This window comes from Tamandua tetradactyla, chromosome 8 (genome assembly GCF_023851605.1).
Source record: "Tamandua tetradactyla isolate mTamTet1 chromosome 8, mTamTet1.pri, whole genome shotgun sequence".
Classification (NCBI taxonomy): Eukaryota; Metazoa; Chordata; class Mammalia; order Pilosa; family Myrmecophagidae; genus Tamandua; species Tamandua tetradactyla.
The window spans coordinates 107,367,820-107,386,593 of NC_135334.1; the positions used below are offsets into that span (position 1 = coordinate 107,367,820).

Genomic DNA, 18,774 nt, shown 5'->3' on the forward strand with positions numbered 1-18,774 from the left:
AAACTAATGAAAAATGTTTACTTACACATTCCTAATTTTTTTAATATTTAAAAAATATTAAATATATATATTTTTAATTTATTTTCATTAAACTTAATTATGTACTGTTTTAGTTTGCTAGCTGCCAGAATGCAATATACCAGAAACGGAAGGCTTTTAAGAAGGGAAATTTAATAAGTTGCAAGTTATTTTTAGCCCATGGAAATGACCCAATTAAAGCACGTCTATAGAAATATCCAATCTAAGGTATCCAGGGAAAGATTCCTTGATTCAAGAAGGCTGATGAAGTTTAGCATTTCTCTCTGAAGTGAAAAGGCATATGGCGAACATGGTCAGGGTTTTTCTCTCAGCAGGAAGGGCACATGGTAAACACAGCATCATCTGCTAGCTTCTTCTCCAGCTCCCTGGGAGGCATTTTCCTTCCTCATCTCCGAAAGTCATGGGCTGGTAGACTCTCTGCTTTGTGCTTCTGCGGCATTCTCTGCTGTGGCTTTCTCATGGCTCTGTCATTCTTCTCTGCTCTCTCTGAAAGGCTCGTCTGCCTTTTTTTTTTTGGTGCATGGTCCAGGAATCGAACTCGAGTCTTCCACATGGAAGGTGAGCATTCTAACCACTGAACTACCTGTGCACCCTGAGGCTCTTCTGTTTTTTAAAGAATGATGAGGTTTGTATTAGGGTTCTCTAGAGAAACAGAATCAACAGGGAACACTTGCAAATATAAAATTTATAAAAGTGTCTCATGTGACCGCAGGAATGCAGAGTCAGAATCTGCAGGGCAGGCTGTGAAGCCCACGATTCCAATGGAGGGTCTAGATAAACTCCACAGGAGAGGTTCACCGGCCCAAGCAGAAATAGAGCCCGTCTCTTCTGAATCCTCCTTAAAAGGCTTCCAGTGATTAGATTGAGCATGACTCATTGCAGAAGACACACCCCTTGGCTGATTACAAATGGAATCAACTGTGGATGCAGCTGACGTGATCATGATCTAATTCTATGAAATATCCTTGTTGCAACAGATAGGCCAGCATTTGCCCAACCAGACAAACAGGTACCACCTCTTGGCCAAGTTGACACATGAAGTTGACCATGACAGGGTTATTTTTAGAAGTGTTTAGAATCAGACAAGTGTATCTTTGCAAAGAATTAGCACTAGTTTTCAAACATGACATGACTACTGGGTTTACTCTTGTTTAGTGCATATATGAGCATCTTTCTAATGTATTTCTTTTATAAATATGTTCATAGTTCTGGCAAAAGAATGTAGAGGTGGCTCCATTTGAGGGTGAGTTTTATCCATAGATACATCTTTTTAACCTTGGTTCACATTATATTTCTCTGAAAGTATTGAAACTAGTGCATACCAGTGTATCGTTTGAGAGGTTACCCATGTACTTAAAGCCACTGAGCTTTCCTCAAAATGATTATTCTCTCCTGGTGCTTTCTCTTATCTTTACCAACCTTTCTTATGTGAGGTGACAGTTTGCTTAAGGCAAGAATAATTCACATAAAACCTTAAGAGTGCAGGGTGTGTTTGCACTGTCACGCTGCATATTTTTGTGAATTCACAGCCTGTGTACTAAGTAGCCTGTTATCTAAACAGAAGGGGCTAAGGAGAGATCAGGAGTCAAAAAAATTTCCTCTTGCTCGGGCATAGGGTGGGGTAGATCAGAAATGAAAAGAAATAGGAAAGAAAATGTTATAGCATTTCATGGAGGAAGGTTTAAAAGGCATTAAAAGAACATATAAAGTCTTCAAGCCTTTCGTATTGCTTTTGGTAAGACTTTGGATCTGTGGATTTGTTTGATCTTTGAGGTCTTGGTTTTAATGAAAGTAATTACAGCCTAATGTATCAAGAAAACTCTTAGAAGTCATTGATAAGATCACGAATTATAGGCAAACTAAATACGGTGAGAGTTAGAGCTAACTAATTCATGATTCAGATAAATAGATCTGCTTGGAAGTTATATAATGTTGGTTTGCTTTGCAAGTTTTTCAGGTGGTTGGTTATTGAATGGGCTATTCAGAAGGACAGTAGAAATCATGTTTCATAGCGTTTTAATACCTTAGATCCAAGTACCAAATTTTTCCCTTCTTTATTAGAGGCTCCAAACAATGGAGGATGCTTTGTTTCAATTTTAAATGGACATTGGTTTGCTGTTTATATAACCAACAGATATGACTCTTACCTCAATATAAGTTGCTGTTTTTAAAGCTTGCATACCAGAAGGATTTCTCAAGATTCTCACAGTAAACCTGGTTTCCAATTATCATTTCTTTTGAATACTGACATTAATTTTTACTTCTTTGACACATCCTCAGTAAATTGTTCATCAAAAGAAGGAAATGAACTTAAACTTTTAACACTGAAGATTTAGATTTGTTAGAAGGAAAACCTTTGAGAGTGATAATTTGTTAACGACCTGGATAGGTTACCAAGAGAGAGAATATTTGTTACAAACCAGGTCAAAGCACTCTTTTTTCTGGGTCACCCCCTAGGGACATGGAAATAACTTTGTGAATCAGAATTCTTTTTGCATGCAGTGTTTGTTCATTCTAAGATTTTCTTTTTATATACTGTGCCTTAAATTTGTTTCCTACCCTCCATTAACTTGCAGTGTAAGATAAATTTGAGCTCTGAAATACTTGGGAGAGTGGTAAGACATGTTTTATTGGCTGATGTTGAATGCTTTCCCATATTTCACAGCTTGGAGTTGGTGTTTCTGTTGTTAAAGAAAGTCTCATTAATATTGCCAATAACCATATATTTCTCTAAAAAATAATTTAAAGGAGCTTTTGACATCTATGTCTTTGATTTACAAAAGAAATTATCAAATGGATTCTTTCTAATAAAGAAAAAGTAATAGTTAAGGGCAGATAACTTAAGGTAAAGCACTTTTTTTTTTTAACTCTCATTTTCACTTCTACCTTTTTAGCTGACTTTTGAGGGCAATGATAGCTAGGCTGAAGAAAATCAGATTCTAAAAAGGGATGAATAATATTTAGAACCCGGAGATTATATATTTTGAAAACAGTTGAACAGTGAATTTAATCAGTTAGTTCCAGTTGCCATATTTACCTTATTGTTTCTAAGACTGCTTCCAGAGGCTGCTTCCAGCGTTCCCTTGAAAGCCATGTAGTTATTCAAGCTAGGCTTTGCATTTCAACCAGTTGAGCACTTGGGAAAATCTTTTCAGGATATATAAAATGTCTACATGAATGATATCTGTTGAATAGATTTTGGTGCCTTTATAAATCTTGTGGGGAGTTTTCTCATATATTAGGCACATTAAAAAGACTAATCAGAGGTATATCATGAAGAAATAATAGAGATCATGATTCAGTAGCTTTGTAGTGTGACAGTCACATAGATCTCTGATGCCCCAGTGTTTCTATAGTTAGGTCATTCTGTGTGACCTGAAGAGGAACAAACTTTCAAAGAGGTCAATCAAAATAAATTATGTTTTTAAATAACCGATTATGTTTGGTATCCTTGCTGGGATGTTGTTTTATATTAAGATGTATCTTGAGTCTGTTAGGGAATTAATTGGGTAATGTGGAGGCTTCATCCCAAGTGATTAGTCAAGAACTTGGACTACAACAGCCTGGCCCGGAAGGAGGTTGAGCCAGACATCATTAAAGGAAGGTGTCTTTGCTTAAAGTTGATCGGCTGCTCTTCTTAGCTTTTGTTCTATTATGCAAGCCACTTTCTCCCTTTATTAGGATAAATATTTGAGAATGGAAGATGACCATATAAATCTTGGACCAAATGAGGAACATACTTGAAATTCCACCATTTATTGGTCAAACAGCGGAATTGTCATTTAATTTTTTTTTTAACTCAAAGAATCCTTCCTGAAGAGCATATTATTGCCAAAGATCGATTAACTCCATAAGAAGGAAAGTGTAGATAATATAAACAGTTAGGAATTATGATGTAGGGCCAGTAGATATTTGTATAAATTATATTTGAATTAGTTAGATTAGTATTTCCATTTATGGTAATATCAGTATTTCCACATGATATTAGGAATTTTAAAATTGGCTGTAAAAATTTGCTTCAGGTAAAAATTAAAGATAAGCATCAGCAGGTATGCTATATGTGTATATTTCTGGGAAAAGTAAGTATGTGAAATAATGCAGAAAATCTGTCTAGCAGTTGAGGACTGGCATTTTCTTGAGAAGGAAAGGGAATTTCTAACTTTCTGTTAGGGTCTCCTTTCTCCATCTTATTTGTCACCAGGAGGTGAATGCTCACATTATTTGTCACTTTTACTTGAATGCACATAACTTTTTTTGCAATGCAAATGTATTTTAAGAGGCTTCCTTCTTATGATTTAGAATAAAAACTACTTTCAAATAATGCTTTTGAAACCTGTGGCCAAAATTATAGTTCTAATTCTGATGTATGTGAATGCAATAGGAAGTTCTGATATAATAATAGAAAAATGTAGGATTTTAGAAAGTTTGCATCTCAACATTAACCTCTCCCTTAATTTCTACTTGGGTAAGTGGTCCACCTGAAAGTGATGAGTCTGAAACCAAAACCTGGTCCACCTTTCTCATTGTTTGTTTTTTCCCTCAAACTTTAAACCTTGATTTCATAGTCGTCTTTAAAAGTCTACTTCTTTCCCCTATTTACAACCATGCATCAGAAATGTCAGTTGGCATCTCTTCTTTTGTAATTTTTCCCCCATGTAATCTTTTTATTCTCACAGCTACCAGATCATTTCTATAGTTGCTAATTGGTCTTCCATTCTCTACTGCCTTCCTCTCCCATAATAATTTACATTGTGATTGATCCATCTTTCTTTATTCTCACTCCTGTTTAAGAACTCCTTCCCCATAACACTACATTCACCTGGAATTTAAGTGAGGCAAAGCATTTAAGTTTGTCCCAGATTACTTTTCCAACCTCATTACCAATCACAGATCTAAAATGAATCTTCTCTCTTGGCCCACTTAGGGGCTCCCAAACAAATGTGCTTATTCTGTTTGCTCTTACCACACCTTCCCATCCTGCTTCTTCACATCTTATACTTTGTTCAAGCTCCAGCTTAAGCTTTCTGCCACCTACAGCCTTCACTAACATTTTTTTAAATATTTTTATTAATTTTTAAATTTTTTAAAAAAATATGACAACAGAGAAACAAACATTCTTAACATATGATCATTCTGTTCTACATATATAAATCAGTAATTCACAATATCATCACATAGTTGCATATTCATCATCATGATCATTTCTTAGAACATTTGCATCAATTCAGAAAAAGAAATAAAAAGACAACAGGAAAAAATTCATACATACTATACCCCTTACCCCTCCCTTTCTTTTTTTAATTGATTCATTTTTTATTAATGATACATATACCACATACAAACACAAACATTCTTTTCATATGATCATTTCGTTCTGGTTATATAATCAGTAACTCACACTATCATCACATAGTTGTATATTCATCATCATGATCATTTCTTAGGACCTCTGCATCAATTCAGAAAAAGCAATAAAAAGAAGACTGAAAAAAATTCATACATACCATACCCCTTATCCCTCCCCTTCACCGATCACCAGCATTTCAATCTACTAAATTTATTTTAACATTTGTTCCCCCTATTATTTATTTACTTATAATCCATATGTTTTACCTGTCCATCAATAAGGTAGACAAAAGGAGCATCAGACACAAGGCTCTTACAACCACACAGTCACACTGCAACAGCCATATCATCATACAGTTATCTTCAAGAAACATGGCCACCAGAGCGCAGTTCCGCATTTTCAGGCAGTTCCCTCCAGCCTCTCCATTACATCTTGACTAACAAAGTGATATCTATTTAATGTGTAAGAATAACCTCCAGGATAACCTCTCAACTGTGTTTGGAATCTCTCAGCCACTGACACTTTATTTTGTCTCATTTCGCTCTTCACTCTTTTGGTTGAGAAGATTTTCTCAATCCCCTTGATGCTGAGTTCCAGCTCATTCTAGGATTTCTGTCCCACATTGCCAGGAAGGTCCACACCCCTTGGAGCTATGTCCCATGTAGAGAGGGGGAGGGCAGTGAGTTTGCTGTGTAGGCTGAGAGAGAGGCCACATCTGAGCAACAGAAGAAGTACTCTTGGGGGTGACTCTTAGGCCTAATTTTAAGTAGGCTTAGCCTATCCTTTACAGGATTAAGTTTCATATAAACAAACCCCAAGATTGGAGGCTCGGCCTATTGCTTTGGCTGTCCCCACTGCCTGTGAGAGTATCAAGAATTCTCCACTTGGGGAAGTTGAATTTTCCACCTTTCTCACCATTCCCTCTAGGGGACTCCTATTCACTGTTCAAATCGCTGTTCTCCTAACATTTTAATCTACCGACATTTCTACCCTTGTAATTTAATCTAGGTACTCACTGTTCATACCTCTCTTCATTTGATAATCATGTGCTTTTTTATGACACCTTTTGTGGCATCATTTTATATTGTTATTCAAATCACAAATTAATTATGTTAAGGAATTTCTTTACCATCTTGCAGTTCTGTTTTGAAACTTCAGAAGGACTAAATAATTATATAAACTATGGCTTTGATAATTTAATAGAACTGACAATAGCAAAGTGCTTCAAACTTCTTAACACTGTTAAAAATCCAGACAAGGTAGAGTTGTTGCCTTCCTACCTACACTGTGGTAATTGAAGGTTTTTTTTTTTTCATCCAATAATGGTGCTTAGTCATTTTCTTATGATTTAGTATATCTAGGGCAACCCAAACTGTTATGAGATAATAACAGTTAAAATAGTCACTGTTTATTTAGCACTAGGAGTGTAGCAACTGTCCTTTTTTAAGTATTTTTTGTTGTGAAATGTAACGTATATACTAAAAAGCAATAAATTTCAAAGTGCATTTTAACAAGTAGTTATAGAACAGATTTCAAGGTTTGATGATATGGGTTACAGTTCCACAGTTTCAAGATTTTCCTTCCAGTTGTTCCAAGACACTAGAGACTAAAAGAAAATATCAATATAATGATTCAGTAGTTATACTCATTGGTTAATCCTAACTTCTCTGTTATACTTAACTGTTCCTTCTCCTATGATCCTTTTCCTAATCTATAGAGATATTTGGGCCATGTCAAAATAACTTTTTGCGTTGAAAAGGGATGCCAACAAAATGGGATAGAGAGATAGAAATTAGTGTTTTTGGAGAGACTGGCACCTCTGAGTTTCAGGACTTATCTGGCCTGGGAACTGTCTGAAGGTTTTAGGTTTCTGAAAAGTAAACTTAGTTTTTGAAACTTTCGTAAGATCTAGGATAGAATGCTAGGTGTTCTTTAAGATTAACAGGAATGATGTTGGTGGTATTTGAAAAACCATAGCAATTAGCAATATTTGGCTGAAGCTTGCTTAGAAGTGGCCTCCAGAATAAACTCTCTCTGTTTGAATACTCTTAGCCAGTGTACCTTACTTTGTTACCACAGCATTTCTTTTCCCCCTCTTGTTCAGGAAGGCATTGTTGATTCCATGGTGCCTGGGCCAGGCTCATCCCCGAGAGTCATGCTGTGGTAATTGTCTTTTAAATGTTGTTTAGAACCTTGTGAGGAAGACATTACTATCTAATTTCCAGAGAAAGAGTCTAAGGCCCAGAGGGGTTAAATGATATGACTAGGTTATACACCTAACTAGTAATTGATAGAAAGAGGATTCAAACCTGTTCTCTGTGATCACTGGCTGCCAGGTTTTGAATAGATTGTGTACATTCTGCTGTTTTAGTTCCAGATACTCAGGGATGAGGCATTTGAGGTGGGAGTGAGAGGACAGGGTTACCTCTGCTGTTGACTTTACCTGTTCTGTAGTGAAACAGAAAGAATTAAGTTTCTAGGATTTCATTTAGAATCTTTCATCAGCACTCAGTTTACACCCACTTCATAAAAGCTTTACATTTCTTCAAGTGCATCATTAAGGTCCAAGGTTGTCATTTTTCTTTGATTGTGGAAAGCTCTGTAGTTGTGACTGATTTCAACGGGAAGAGGTTTATAGCGCTGTATGATTTAATGAACAGATTTCAAGTTAAATATTGCCTACTTATTGAGGTAGAGACTTCTCCAAGAACAGAGTCCCATGAAGGACAAGGGAACTGATTATTTTCAAGTTACTTCCTATATGAAAACTTTAATGGTTTAAAATAGCAAGATACTGAGTTAGACCTAAAATAAGACTGCTGTTTGTTTTTTACTTGAGCTTTCATACACAGTTGATTTAAGTTTCTAATGACTCCTTATTCTGTTTAGTTAAAAGTAAATACAGTGGACTAATTGCTAAATGAGAGCATTCTGGGGACTTGATCACTTGAGTAACATGGCATTGCTGTATGAATAGTAGGGACAGCATTACAGATGGACTTGATCTTTTGGTCATTATTGGGTTTAATGAGACTTTTAGATATCTCAGCCATAACGAATAAAGTTAAATACCTCTCCCCTGTGGTGTTTTGTTGCTGCTATTTATTTTTTATTTATTTATTTTTATTTATTTTTTTTAATTGTAGCTATAGTTTGAAAAGCTTTCATGGATTTAGGAAATGTAAATATTAAGGTAGCAGTGTTGTTTTAGAAATTTTACTATCATTCATTAGGAAGTTTCAAAAGACTGGAATTCCATTGTCTTGTAAGTAGTAAGAAATATTTATTGATTCCCAAATGGAGCTGAAAAAAACCTTTCCTCTTTTAGAAAGTTGTGAATGACCCAGCGAGAGCTCTAGTAAGCTTTACTGAACCAAGCTGCTAATAGTTATTTAATGTTATTCTTCAGTGTGAAAGAATCTCTGTAGATTTTCCTTTTAATCTCTTTGAATTGCAGGCTCATAAACCTCTCTGATGAGTCCTGCCAGTATTTTCTTAGATCCCACCGTTGATACAATAGAGCCACAGAATTCTTTCACCTCTTGTTGTCAGACAAATCCAATAGAACACAAGGTCAGAAGGGCTGTGCTTCTAAAGGCTGAAAGATTCTTTTTCAAGTAACCACATAAATTATTTAATTTTATTATTATATTCTCAGGAATCTCTGTTCAACCCTAATGCCTTGCTTTCTATATGGAAGTAAATTTGGAGGTTTTTGTCATCTCCATATTTGGCTAAGCTGGTAATCGCTATTTAGGGTGTGAATGGACCTTTATGTCCCAGATATCTTAGAAAAATCCAAACCCACTCACTCTAAGAGAATCACATAGATGGTATCAGATAGAGTATGCCAAATGCCATGCAATGCTTTTTCATTCCAAATGGCTGTTCATTGTTGTTTTGGTAGTTGTTACCATTCCCTAGCTAAGATTCCAGGTTTAAAATCATGCATTTGTTCCTTTAATTTATAGAAAGTGATGTAATTAGTCTATGTTTTCTCAGCATTTTTAGTAGCATCAGGTTAAACAGAACTTTGAGTTAGGATTGCATTTCCAGATACCTATAAAATGTTATATTGTAATGAAAAAAATGTTATATTGTAATAAGGAAAAATATTTATACTATGTTGTCCTACAAAAGAAAACTAATTTATCTGTTTTGCAGATGCCATGCTGTTTACTAGACAATTATCAAAGCTAATTGCAGGGTTAAGTGTGAGTTACTTTAGAGGATAGGGACGAATTAAGTTTTCTAATTATAAGCACAATAGTTGACAAGCAGAGATCATTGTTTAAAAGAGAAAAAAACAACAACATTGATTTGTTTGTGCTCTTGTAGTGGAGAAGGGAAGAGTTGTCGCATTCCGTGGACACCTGCTTCTCAACAAAGGATCTTGGGCACCCTCCCACTCCCTTCCCTGCATTTACATTCACCTTTTATTTCCATGTACCCCCTCTGTTCATTATACAGTTCTCCAGGGATCCCATTTTCCCCTGAGTTAATCACCCCCAACCTTTTCCAAGAGTTGTTAGATTACTGTCCTTTCAAAGCATACACACTTTTCTTATCTCTGTTTAAAAGCATAGCTATTAGAGTTTCAGGTAATCCCTTTTAAAATTTTTTATTGAAGTATAACATACATACAAAGGAGTGCACAAATCATAAATATATAGCTCAATAAATTTTCACAGTGAACACATCCATTTAAGCAGTACCCCAGAAGACCCTCCAACTTCTAATCACTAGTACCTACTTATTGCGCCTTTGCCTGTGTTTTTTTTTTTTAATTTATTTTGTATTATCAAACCAAAACAATATACAAACATGAATATACAAACATTCCTTGTATGGCGTACAATCAATGACTCATATCATCACATAGTAGTATATTTATCACATGATCATTTTTTAGAACATTTGCATCACTCCAGAAAAAGAAAAAACAAAAAACTCGTAACACACCACACCTCTTACCCCTCCTTCTCATTGACCACTAATATTTCCATCTGCTCAATGGATTTTTAACCTTTTTCCTCCTATTTTTTTCTATACCCCTTACCACTCCTTTTCATTGTTCACTAGTATTTCAATCTACTCAATTTATTTTAACATTTGTTCCCTATTATTTATTTACTTTTAATCCATAAGTTTTGCTCATCTGTCAATATTGTAGATAAAAGGAGAAACAGAAGCAAAGTTTTCACAATCACATAGTTACACTGCAAAAGCTATATCATTATACATTCATCTTCAAGAAACATGGCTTCTGGAACACAGCTCTGCAGTTTCAGGCACTTCCCTCTAGCCTTTCTAATATACCTTAAATTAAAAAGGGGATATCTGTATAATGCATAAGAATAACCTCCAGGATAACCTCTTAACTCTGTTTGAAATCTCTCAGCATTGACACTTTATTTTGTCTCATTTCACTCTTCCTCCTTTTGGTCGAGAAGGTTTTCTCAATCCCTTGATGCTGAGTCCCAGCTCATTGTAGATTTTCTGTCCCACATTGCCAGGAAGGTCCACACCCCTGGGAGTCATGTCCCATGTAGAGTGGGGGAGGGCACTGAGTTTGGCTGAGAGAGAGAGATAGGCCACATCTGAACAACGAACGTTTCTCTGGAAGTGACTTTTAGGCCTAATTTTAAGTAGGCTTAGCCTATCCTTTGCTGGTATGAGTTTTATATGAAAAACTCCAAGATAGAGGGCTTGGCACCTTTGCCTGTTCGAGTCGATTCTTTGTGGTAAAATAGTATTCTAACAAGTTGCTGCAAACAATTAATGAATATGGAATCTTTGCTCCTAGTGGAAGTACAGGCATACCTCATCTATTGTGCTTCACTTTATTGGGCTTTTCAGATACTGTGTTTTTTACAAATTAACGATTTGTGGTAATCTTTGGGTTGAGCAAGTTTCTTTTTTTTTTTTTTTTTTTTTTTTTTTTAAAGGAAAGACAGAGAGAAGGAAGGAAGGATAGAAGGAAGGAAGGAAGGAAGAAAGGGAAACATCTTTAAACATTTTCTTGTTTTATTGTATTTTGTTTTTCCGTTTTTTGTTACATGGGCTGGGGCCGGGAATCGAACCGAGGTCCTCCGGCATAGCAGGCAAGCACTTTGCCCGCTGAGCCACCGCGGCCCGCCCTGAGCAAGTTTCTTGATGCCCTTTTTCCAACAGCGTGTGCTCATTTTCTGTCTCTGTCGATTTTAATTAAGGTATACACAGTTGTTTTTTTTTAAGACTTAATGCTATTGCACACTTACTACATTACTGTATAGTGTAAACCTATTTTTAATACGCACTGGGAAAACAAACTATTTATGTCACTTGCCATTAATGCAGTATTCACTTTATTGCAGTGGTCTGGAACCAAACCTACAATATCTATCAGGTATACCTGTATGGAAATAGTCTCGTGAGCCTCTGGTCATAACATTTTCATCAGCTGATCTATATATAACCTTGTTTTATTGGATTCCAAACACAGTACACCTTATTTAAAGATACCCTATTTGATGTATATACTGTTGATTCATTTACATTGAACTCAGTCAGTAGTGCTGTAACTCATACCTGAATGAAGCTTAGCTAATATACATACTTTCTTTTTAACACACATCACAGCCATCTTGCACTTAGATACACTAGGCAGCACTTTTGCCATTCTAGGGGCTATTTTACACAGCAAAATCACCAACAAAAAGTGCAAAAATGTGAGAAACATGGCACTTAAATAGATTGCAGAAACTATACTTGTTTATAGTTTGATAGCTGAAACAGGAAGGCAGAGCATTACCTTGTTTCACCTTGCTAGTAACAAGGGTGTTGGGAACTCACATTTTTCACTGTTCTGTACGTGTCAGCTAATGATCATGAAAAAAACATGGGTATTGTTTTGGAGGTTACAAATTTTAGTGAGTAGATGAATTTGCAAAAAACAGAATCCATGAATAATGAGGATCAACCCTACTTGTTACATACTGGGGAATCATACAGTATGTTCTCCTTTGTTTTTTAAAAGCCAGGTACTGACTTTTAAAACCAGAATACCCACAGAACTTGGACTATGTGCACATGGTATTGAATAATCAGGTCAGTATATGATGTTTAGACACAGCTTAAGAACATGGACATATTTCAGTATATTCCTTTTAACTCTCATGTTGGGTTTACCTTTTCTGTTTTCTAGTTTCCCTAGTGGTGTAAGCTGGTCTTGTAACCAAAAAACAGGTAGCTTCTCTAAAGTTCCCGTGGATGGAGGTTAAGAATAGGGAGAAAATGAAAATGCCACTTTTTAAAATAGATGTAATAATAGAAAGGGTTGTACAATGTTATAGGAACTAGGTGAGAGTAACAATAGTTTCCCAGTAGAGAAGTAGAACAATAGGAAGCCTACTTGCTTGGCAGTTATGTTTTCCAGTTATTTCTCATTTATCATTTTAAAATAAAAATGGCAGAATGTATATATATATATTCATATATATATATATATATATATGAATGGGTTGTCTTTTGTGTAGTTAATGTATTACAGGTGTCCAGGATAGGTTAGATTAAGAAGGCTTATTCATCTTGTTATCATCCCTGCTTTGTCTGATTTGCTTTAATTGATTTCAGAATTGCTTAAGATATTTATAAGATAGCCTGGGACTATAGGCAAATCAGCTGTTAATTTATTATACCTATTTTCCTCCTAAATAGGTTCTGTAAATGCCAATTATTACCTTCTTCCTCAAATCTAAACCAGTATTTCATTTCCCCATTCAAGCAAACTATCCTGATCCTTCTGTCATAAAGATGATAGATGAGTAAGAAATTAAAACATGTGAAAGACTTTATTCTCCATCCAAGATACTTTTATGTAGATTTTTTTAATTAGGAATAAAAAATAAGATATAGCAAAGCATACTTTATATAGAAAGTGGGAACCAAGTATTTTATTTTCTTAAGAAGTTACTTAGCATATTGATACAATCTGTATAGGTTAGTTAGTGAGCATACAGAGATGGAGGAACCACCCTGGCCACTAGGCAAGGCCTCTGACTTCGGATTTTAGGAAGAGTCTAACAGACTGTTGCTACCCAGTAAATATGAAGTGATGTAATATTTGACATATTATACTAGAAAATCATTCTGAGTTCAAAATATTTTATAATCTTTTCAACTATAATAAAATTGTGTAACTCACCAATAAATTTTGAACAGGCAGTTATTAAGTATAATTAAATTGTAGGCATTCACACAACAGAACAAAGGGACACAGTCTCAGCAAGTGAGCAAGAGACTACTAAGACAGCTAAAGAAAATTTCTTTGGGGTGAGGGGTGGATTTTAGTAGTTTTTCTTTTTAAGCCTTGACTTCTATAGAACAATACAAGCATACAGAAGTATTATATGCCTTTAAAAACAAAGACCAGTACTTCCCATCTAAAATTGCTTTCTTTGTACCAAGTAAAGTTGTTTTAAGTTTTCAAGCACATGCTTATACTACCTGGCTCATACTCTTACTGAATTCAGGTGGAATTCCGGGTTTCCTTGGACCGTCCATCTGTAAGGAAAATTGTAGCTCAGGAAATAGCAGTGGACCAGCAACACAGTACATTAGTGGCGTTATTGATAAATTAAAGTAAGTTTCCCTGTAAGATACTCTGTTGCAAGCAATTAAAAATCAGATATCTAGTAGTAACCCTTACATTTGGATAAAGCTTTTCCTTTAAAGCACTTTTAGCCTGATCGCATTTGATTTGAAGAATGTCATCCTGAGGTAGATGAGGAAGAAATAACTCCTGTCTTAGAGATGAAAAAGATATCTGATACATCTAAGGTTAGGAAGCTAGTAAATATTACAACGAAAGTTCTTATAGTTGTTTTTACCTAACTGCACACTGCCATCATAGCTACAGACATAGTTTATCTAACAAAGCATTGCCCGATCTTCCACAATATGGTGGGCTCACTAGTTGATTGCAGAGAATCACCAAATTGACTTCATGGTTTTGCATGTTGTATATTTAGAAGACATGGGATAGATTTTTGACAGCTGGAGTGTCAAACTAGAAGTGTTAACATTCTGGATTTTTAAGTCAGTTGAAGTCTGGTTGCCTTAAAAGTGTCAAAAGTTTAAACTTAAGTTTTTTAATGGTTAGAATTGTAGTGACCAGGCTAGAGCTGCCTCCTCAGCATTATTCATGGTTATAATTAAAGCATCAAAAATAAGTGCTTCATTTTATATTTTATAGAAGATGATCTGAGAAATATGGGACCAGTAGATGCACGAGTGTATCTTGAAGAACTGTCCTGGAATGAAGGTTTGAACTTTTATTTTCTGTTGATAAAAACTCATATGATACTGGGAAATCTTTAAAAAAAATATTGCTTGGCTCTCTATATGTATGTTGAGAGTGGGGAGAGTATTTTTGTTTTGAATAGGTTTGTTTCACTCTAAATTTCAGTCATTGATGCCTCATTTACAGTAATATTCTGATTATTAAACATTAGGAGCAAGTTTTTTTTTTTTTCACCATGTTGGTGTTTGCATTATTCTCTATTTGTGAAATATGGTAAATAAAGTCAATAATATTTTCCATTTTATATTTATTGACAATTGTGATGAATTCCCATTAGAAATTTTTTCCTTTATAATTAGAGAAGTTATAAGATAATCGTGTCAAATACAGGATTCCCACATAGCACCTTATTATTAACACCTTCAGTTGGCGTGGAACATTTGTTACTATTGCTAATAGCATATTTTTATAGTTGTACTTTTAACTATGATTTAACTTAGGGTTCACTGTCTGTGTAATGTAATTCCATAGATTTTTTTAAAATTTTTATTCTGTTTCCATATATATACAGGCTAACGTGTTTCCCCTTTTAACCACGTTTCATATATTTCAGTGCTGTTAATTACATTCATAATGTTATGCTACTATCTCCACCATCCATTATCAAAACATTTCCATCATTCCAAACAGGAACCCTGTGCATTTTAAGCTTTAACTTGCCATTCCCTATCCCCACCCTGGCCCCTGGTAACCTATATTCTAGATTCTGACTCTTTGAATTTGTCTATTCTAATTATTTCAGATCAGTGAGATCATACAATATTTGTCCAGCATGATGTCTTCAGTGTTGATCCAAGTTATAGCATTGTTTCAGGGCTGTATTCCTTTTATGGCTGAATAATATTCCACCATGTTTGTACCAGATTTTATTATCCATTCATCAGTTAATGGACATTTGGGTTGCTTCCATCTTTTGGCAAATATGAATGAACATCGATGTGTGAAAGCTCCTGCTTTCAACTCTTTTGGATACATAACTAGAAGTAGGGTTGCTGGGGTCATATGATAATTGTATACTTAGCTTTCTGAGGAACTACCAAACTGTCTTCCACAGTGTCTGCAATATTTACCATTGCCACCAGCACTGAATGAGTGTCCCTCTTTTTCCCCATCCTCTCCAACACTTGTTGTTTTCCATGTTTTTAATAGCAGCCAATCTAATAGGTGTGAAATGGCCATCTCATTGTGGTTTGATTTGCATTTTCCTGATGACTAATTAGGTTGAGCAGCTTTTCATGTGCTTTCTGGCCATTTGTGTATCTTCTCTGGAATAATATCGATTCGAGTGTTTTACCAATTTTTTCTCTTTTTCTTGTTAAATTGAGGGATTTCTTTATATATTCTGGACATTAAACTTTTATCAAATAATTGATTTCCAAATTATTTTCTCCTGTTACGTAGGTTTTTGTTTTACTTTCATGATAAAGTCATTTGAGTCACAAGTTTTTTTAATTTGATGAGGTCCCATTTATTTATTTATTTTTTATTGTTGCTCAATCTTGTGCTTTGGGTATAAAGTCTAAGAAGCCATTGTCTGACACAAGGTCTAAAAATGTTTCCCTACATTTTTTTGTAAGAGTTTGATAGTTCTGGTTCTTACATTTAGGTCTTTCATACATTTTGAGTTGATATTTTAATAAGGTGTGAGGGATGGATTCTCTTTCTTATTTTTGCAAATGGAGGTCCAGTTTTCCCAGCAGTATTTGTTGAAGAGACTGTTCTTTCCCACTCGAGTAGTCTTTCCCCCCTTGTCAAAAATCAGGTGGCCGTAAGTGTGAGGGTTGATTTTGAGCTCTCAGTTTGATTCTCTTGGTCTTTATGTCTGTCCTTGTGCTAGTACCACATTGTTTGGATTACTGAGGCTTTGTAATAGAGTTTTAAGATTAGGAAGATGGCTATACCTATTCAGGTTCCCTTACTCCTCCATATAAATTTGATGATTGTCTTTCCCATTTCTGCAGAGAAGGTAATTTTGATTGGTATTATGCTGAATCTAGACATTGCTCTGGGTGGGATTGAAATCTTAACAATATTTAGTCTTTCTTCCAATTCCAACATAGAATATCCTTCCATTTATTTAGATCTCCTTTGCCTCAATTGAATGTTGAGTGATCATATCTTTTTTTCTTTCATTGTATAATAGATTCATTAATGTAATAAATTATATATCATGATCAAGTAGGATTTATCCCTTGATAAATAAATGCAATGTTTGTTAAAATAAATAAACTGATTAATGTAATGTACCACATTATACAATGAAAGAAAAAAGATAAGATTATCTCAACATCTCAGTTGATGCAAAGGAGACCTAGATAATATTGACCTTGATAGTCAAGATAAAGAATATCTACATGCCATAAAGATCCCTCATGCTGTCCTTTTGTAGCCACACCCACTTCCCTCCCACCTACATCACCTCCTTAATCCCTGTCAACCACTAATCTGTTCTCCATTTCTATAATTTCATCGTTTCAGGAATCATATATACCTTTTGGGATTGGCTTTATTCGTTTTTTTTTTTTTTTACTCAGCATAATTCTCGAGATTTATTCAGGCTGTTGCAAATATGAATAGTTCATTCTTTCTTACTGCTGAATAGTAGTAATAATGTTACATGGTATAAACACATTACAGATTGTTCAGCCCTTTACCTATTGAAGGACATTTGGGGTGTTTCTAGTTTGGGGCTATTAGGAATAAAGCTGCTTTGAACATGTATGTATATAGAAGTTTTTGTGTGAACATAAGTTTTCATTTCTTGGGTAAAAATGCCTAAGAGTGCAGTTGCTGAGTTGATAGCATTTGCATATTTAGTTTTTTATAAAACTGCCCAATGTTTTCCAAAGTCCCATTTTACATTCCTAACAGCAATGTATGACTAAACAAGTTTCTCTGCATTCTTACCAGCAATTATCAATAATTTTTTTCTTTTTTATTGATATATATTATATTTTCACATACCATGTAATCATCCAAAGTGTACAATCAGTGGTTCACAGTATCATCATACAGCTGGGCATCTGTTTTTTTTCTTTTTTGTGAAAAATAACATATTTACAAAAAAGCAATAAATTTCAAAGCACATCACAACAATTAGTTGTAGAACAGATTTCACAGTTTAGTATGGGTTACAATTCCACAATTTTAGCTTTTTACTTCTAGCTGCTCTAAGATATTGGAGAGTAAAAGAAATATGAGTATAATGATTCAGCAGTCAAACTCATTGTTAAACCCGACCTTCTCTGTATAATTCCACCATCATCTTTGATTTTTCTCCCACTCTTTAGGGGTATTTGGGCTATGCCTATTCTAACTTTTTCATGTTGGGAAAGGGGTTGTTGATACTATGGGATAGGGGGATGGAACTAGTTGATGTTCTGGCAAGGCTGGCCCCTATCATTTCAGGACTTTCTGGTCTAGGAACCCATCTGGAGGTTGTAGGTTGCTGGATAGTTACCCTAGTGCATAGAACCTTTGTAGAATCTTTTTTTTTTTTTTTTACATGGGCAGGCACTGGTAATCGAACCCAAGTCCTCTGGCATGGCAGGCAAGCATTCTTGCCTGCTCAGCCACCATGGCCTGCCCCCTTTGTAGAATCTTATATAACGCCCCAGTTGTTTTTTAAGATTGGCAGGAATTGTTTTGGTTGGGGGTTGGCAAGTTATGATAGTAGCATTGTCTAACTGAAGCATGTGTAAGGATGACCTCCAGTGTAGCCTCTCGACTCTATTTGAATAAGATAATTTTAAAAAAAGGGTTTTTTCATATGTCCACATTCTGGTGTTTTCTGGAATTTTGTCCTCTTCTTTAGATAGGCCATCATTTCCTGCTTTTTGTTTGTCCTGTGCTCTTTTTTTGGCACATTGTGTATTTTAATATTTTAAAATGTTAACTCTGGGATTCCCTGAGATGTGTGTTTCTTGATTTTGTAACCAGCTGGTGACTAGGCAGAGATTTTTTTGATCTCTAGCCCTCCTATCAGGAAGGTCTCCCCAAAGACAGGCAACATCCTCCCCATCTTTTCTGTGCCTGGATCTTGTCC

The 18,774-nt window shown here is 35.2% G+C and overlaps 1 protein-coding gene across 2 annotated transcripts in view; it reads left to right on the forward strand.

Annotated features, from left to right (window-relative positions):
* The window catches only part of DNAJC24 (DnaJ heat shock protein family (Hsp40) member C24), a 91,967-nt gene that overhangs the window by 68,086 nt on the left and 5,107 nt on the right, over positions 1–18,774 (forward strand). Inside the window, exon 4 of one of the 2 annotated variants that reach the window (XM_077114305.1) lies at positions 14,622–14,690. The exons of the other annotated variant lie outside the window; for it this stretch is intronic. Coding sequence (XP_076970420.1) covers positions 14,622–14,690 — 69 coding nt within the window. The remainder of the gene's footprint in view (positions 1–14,621; positions 14,691–18,774) is intronic. 2 annotated transcript variants of the gene reach the window in all.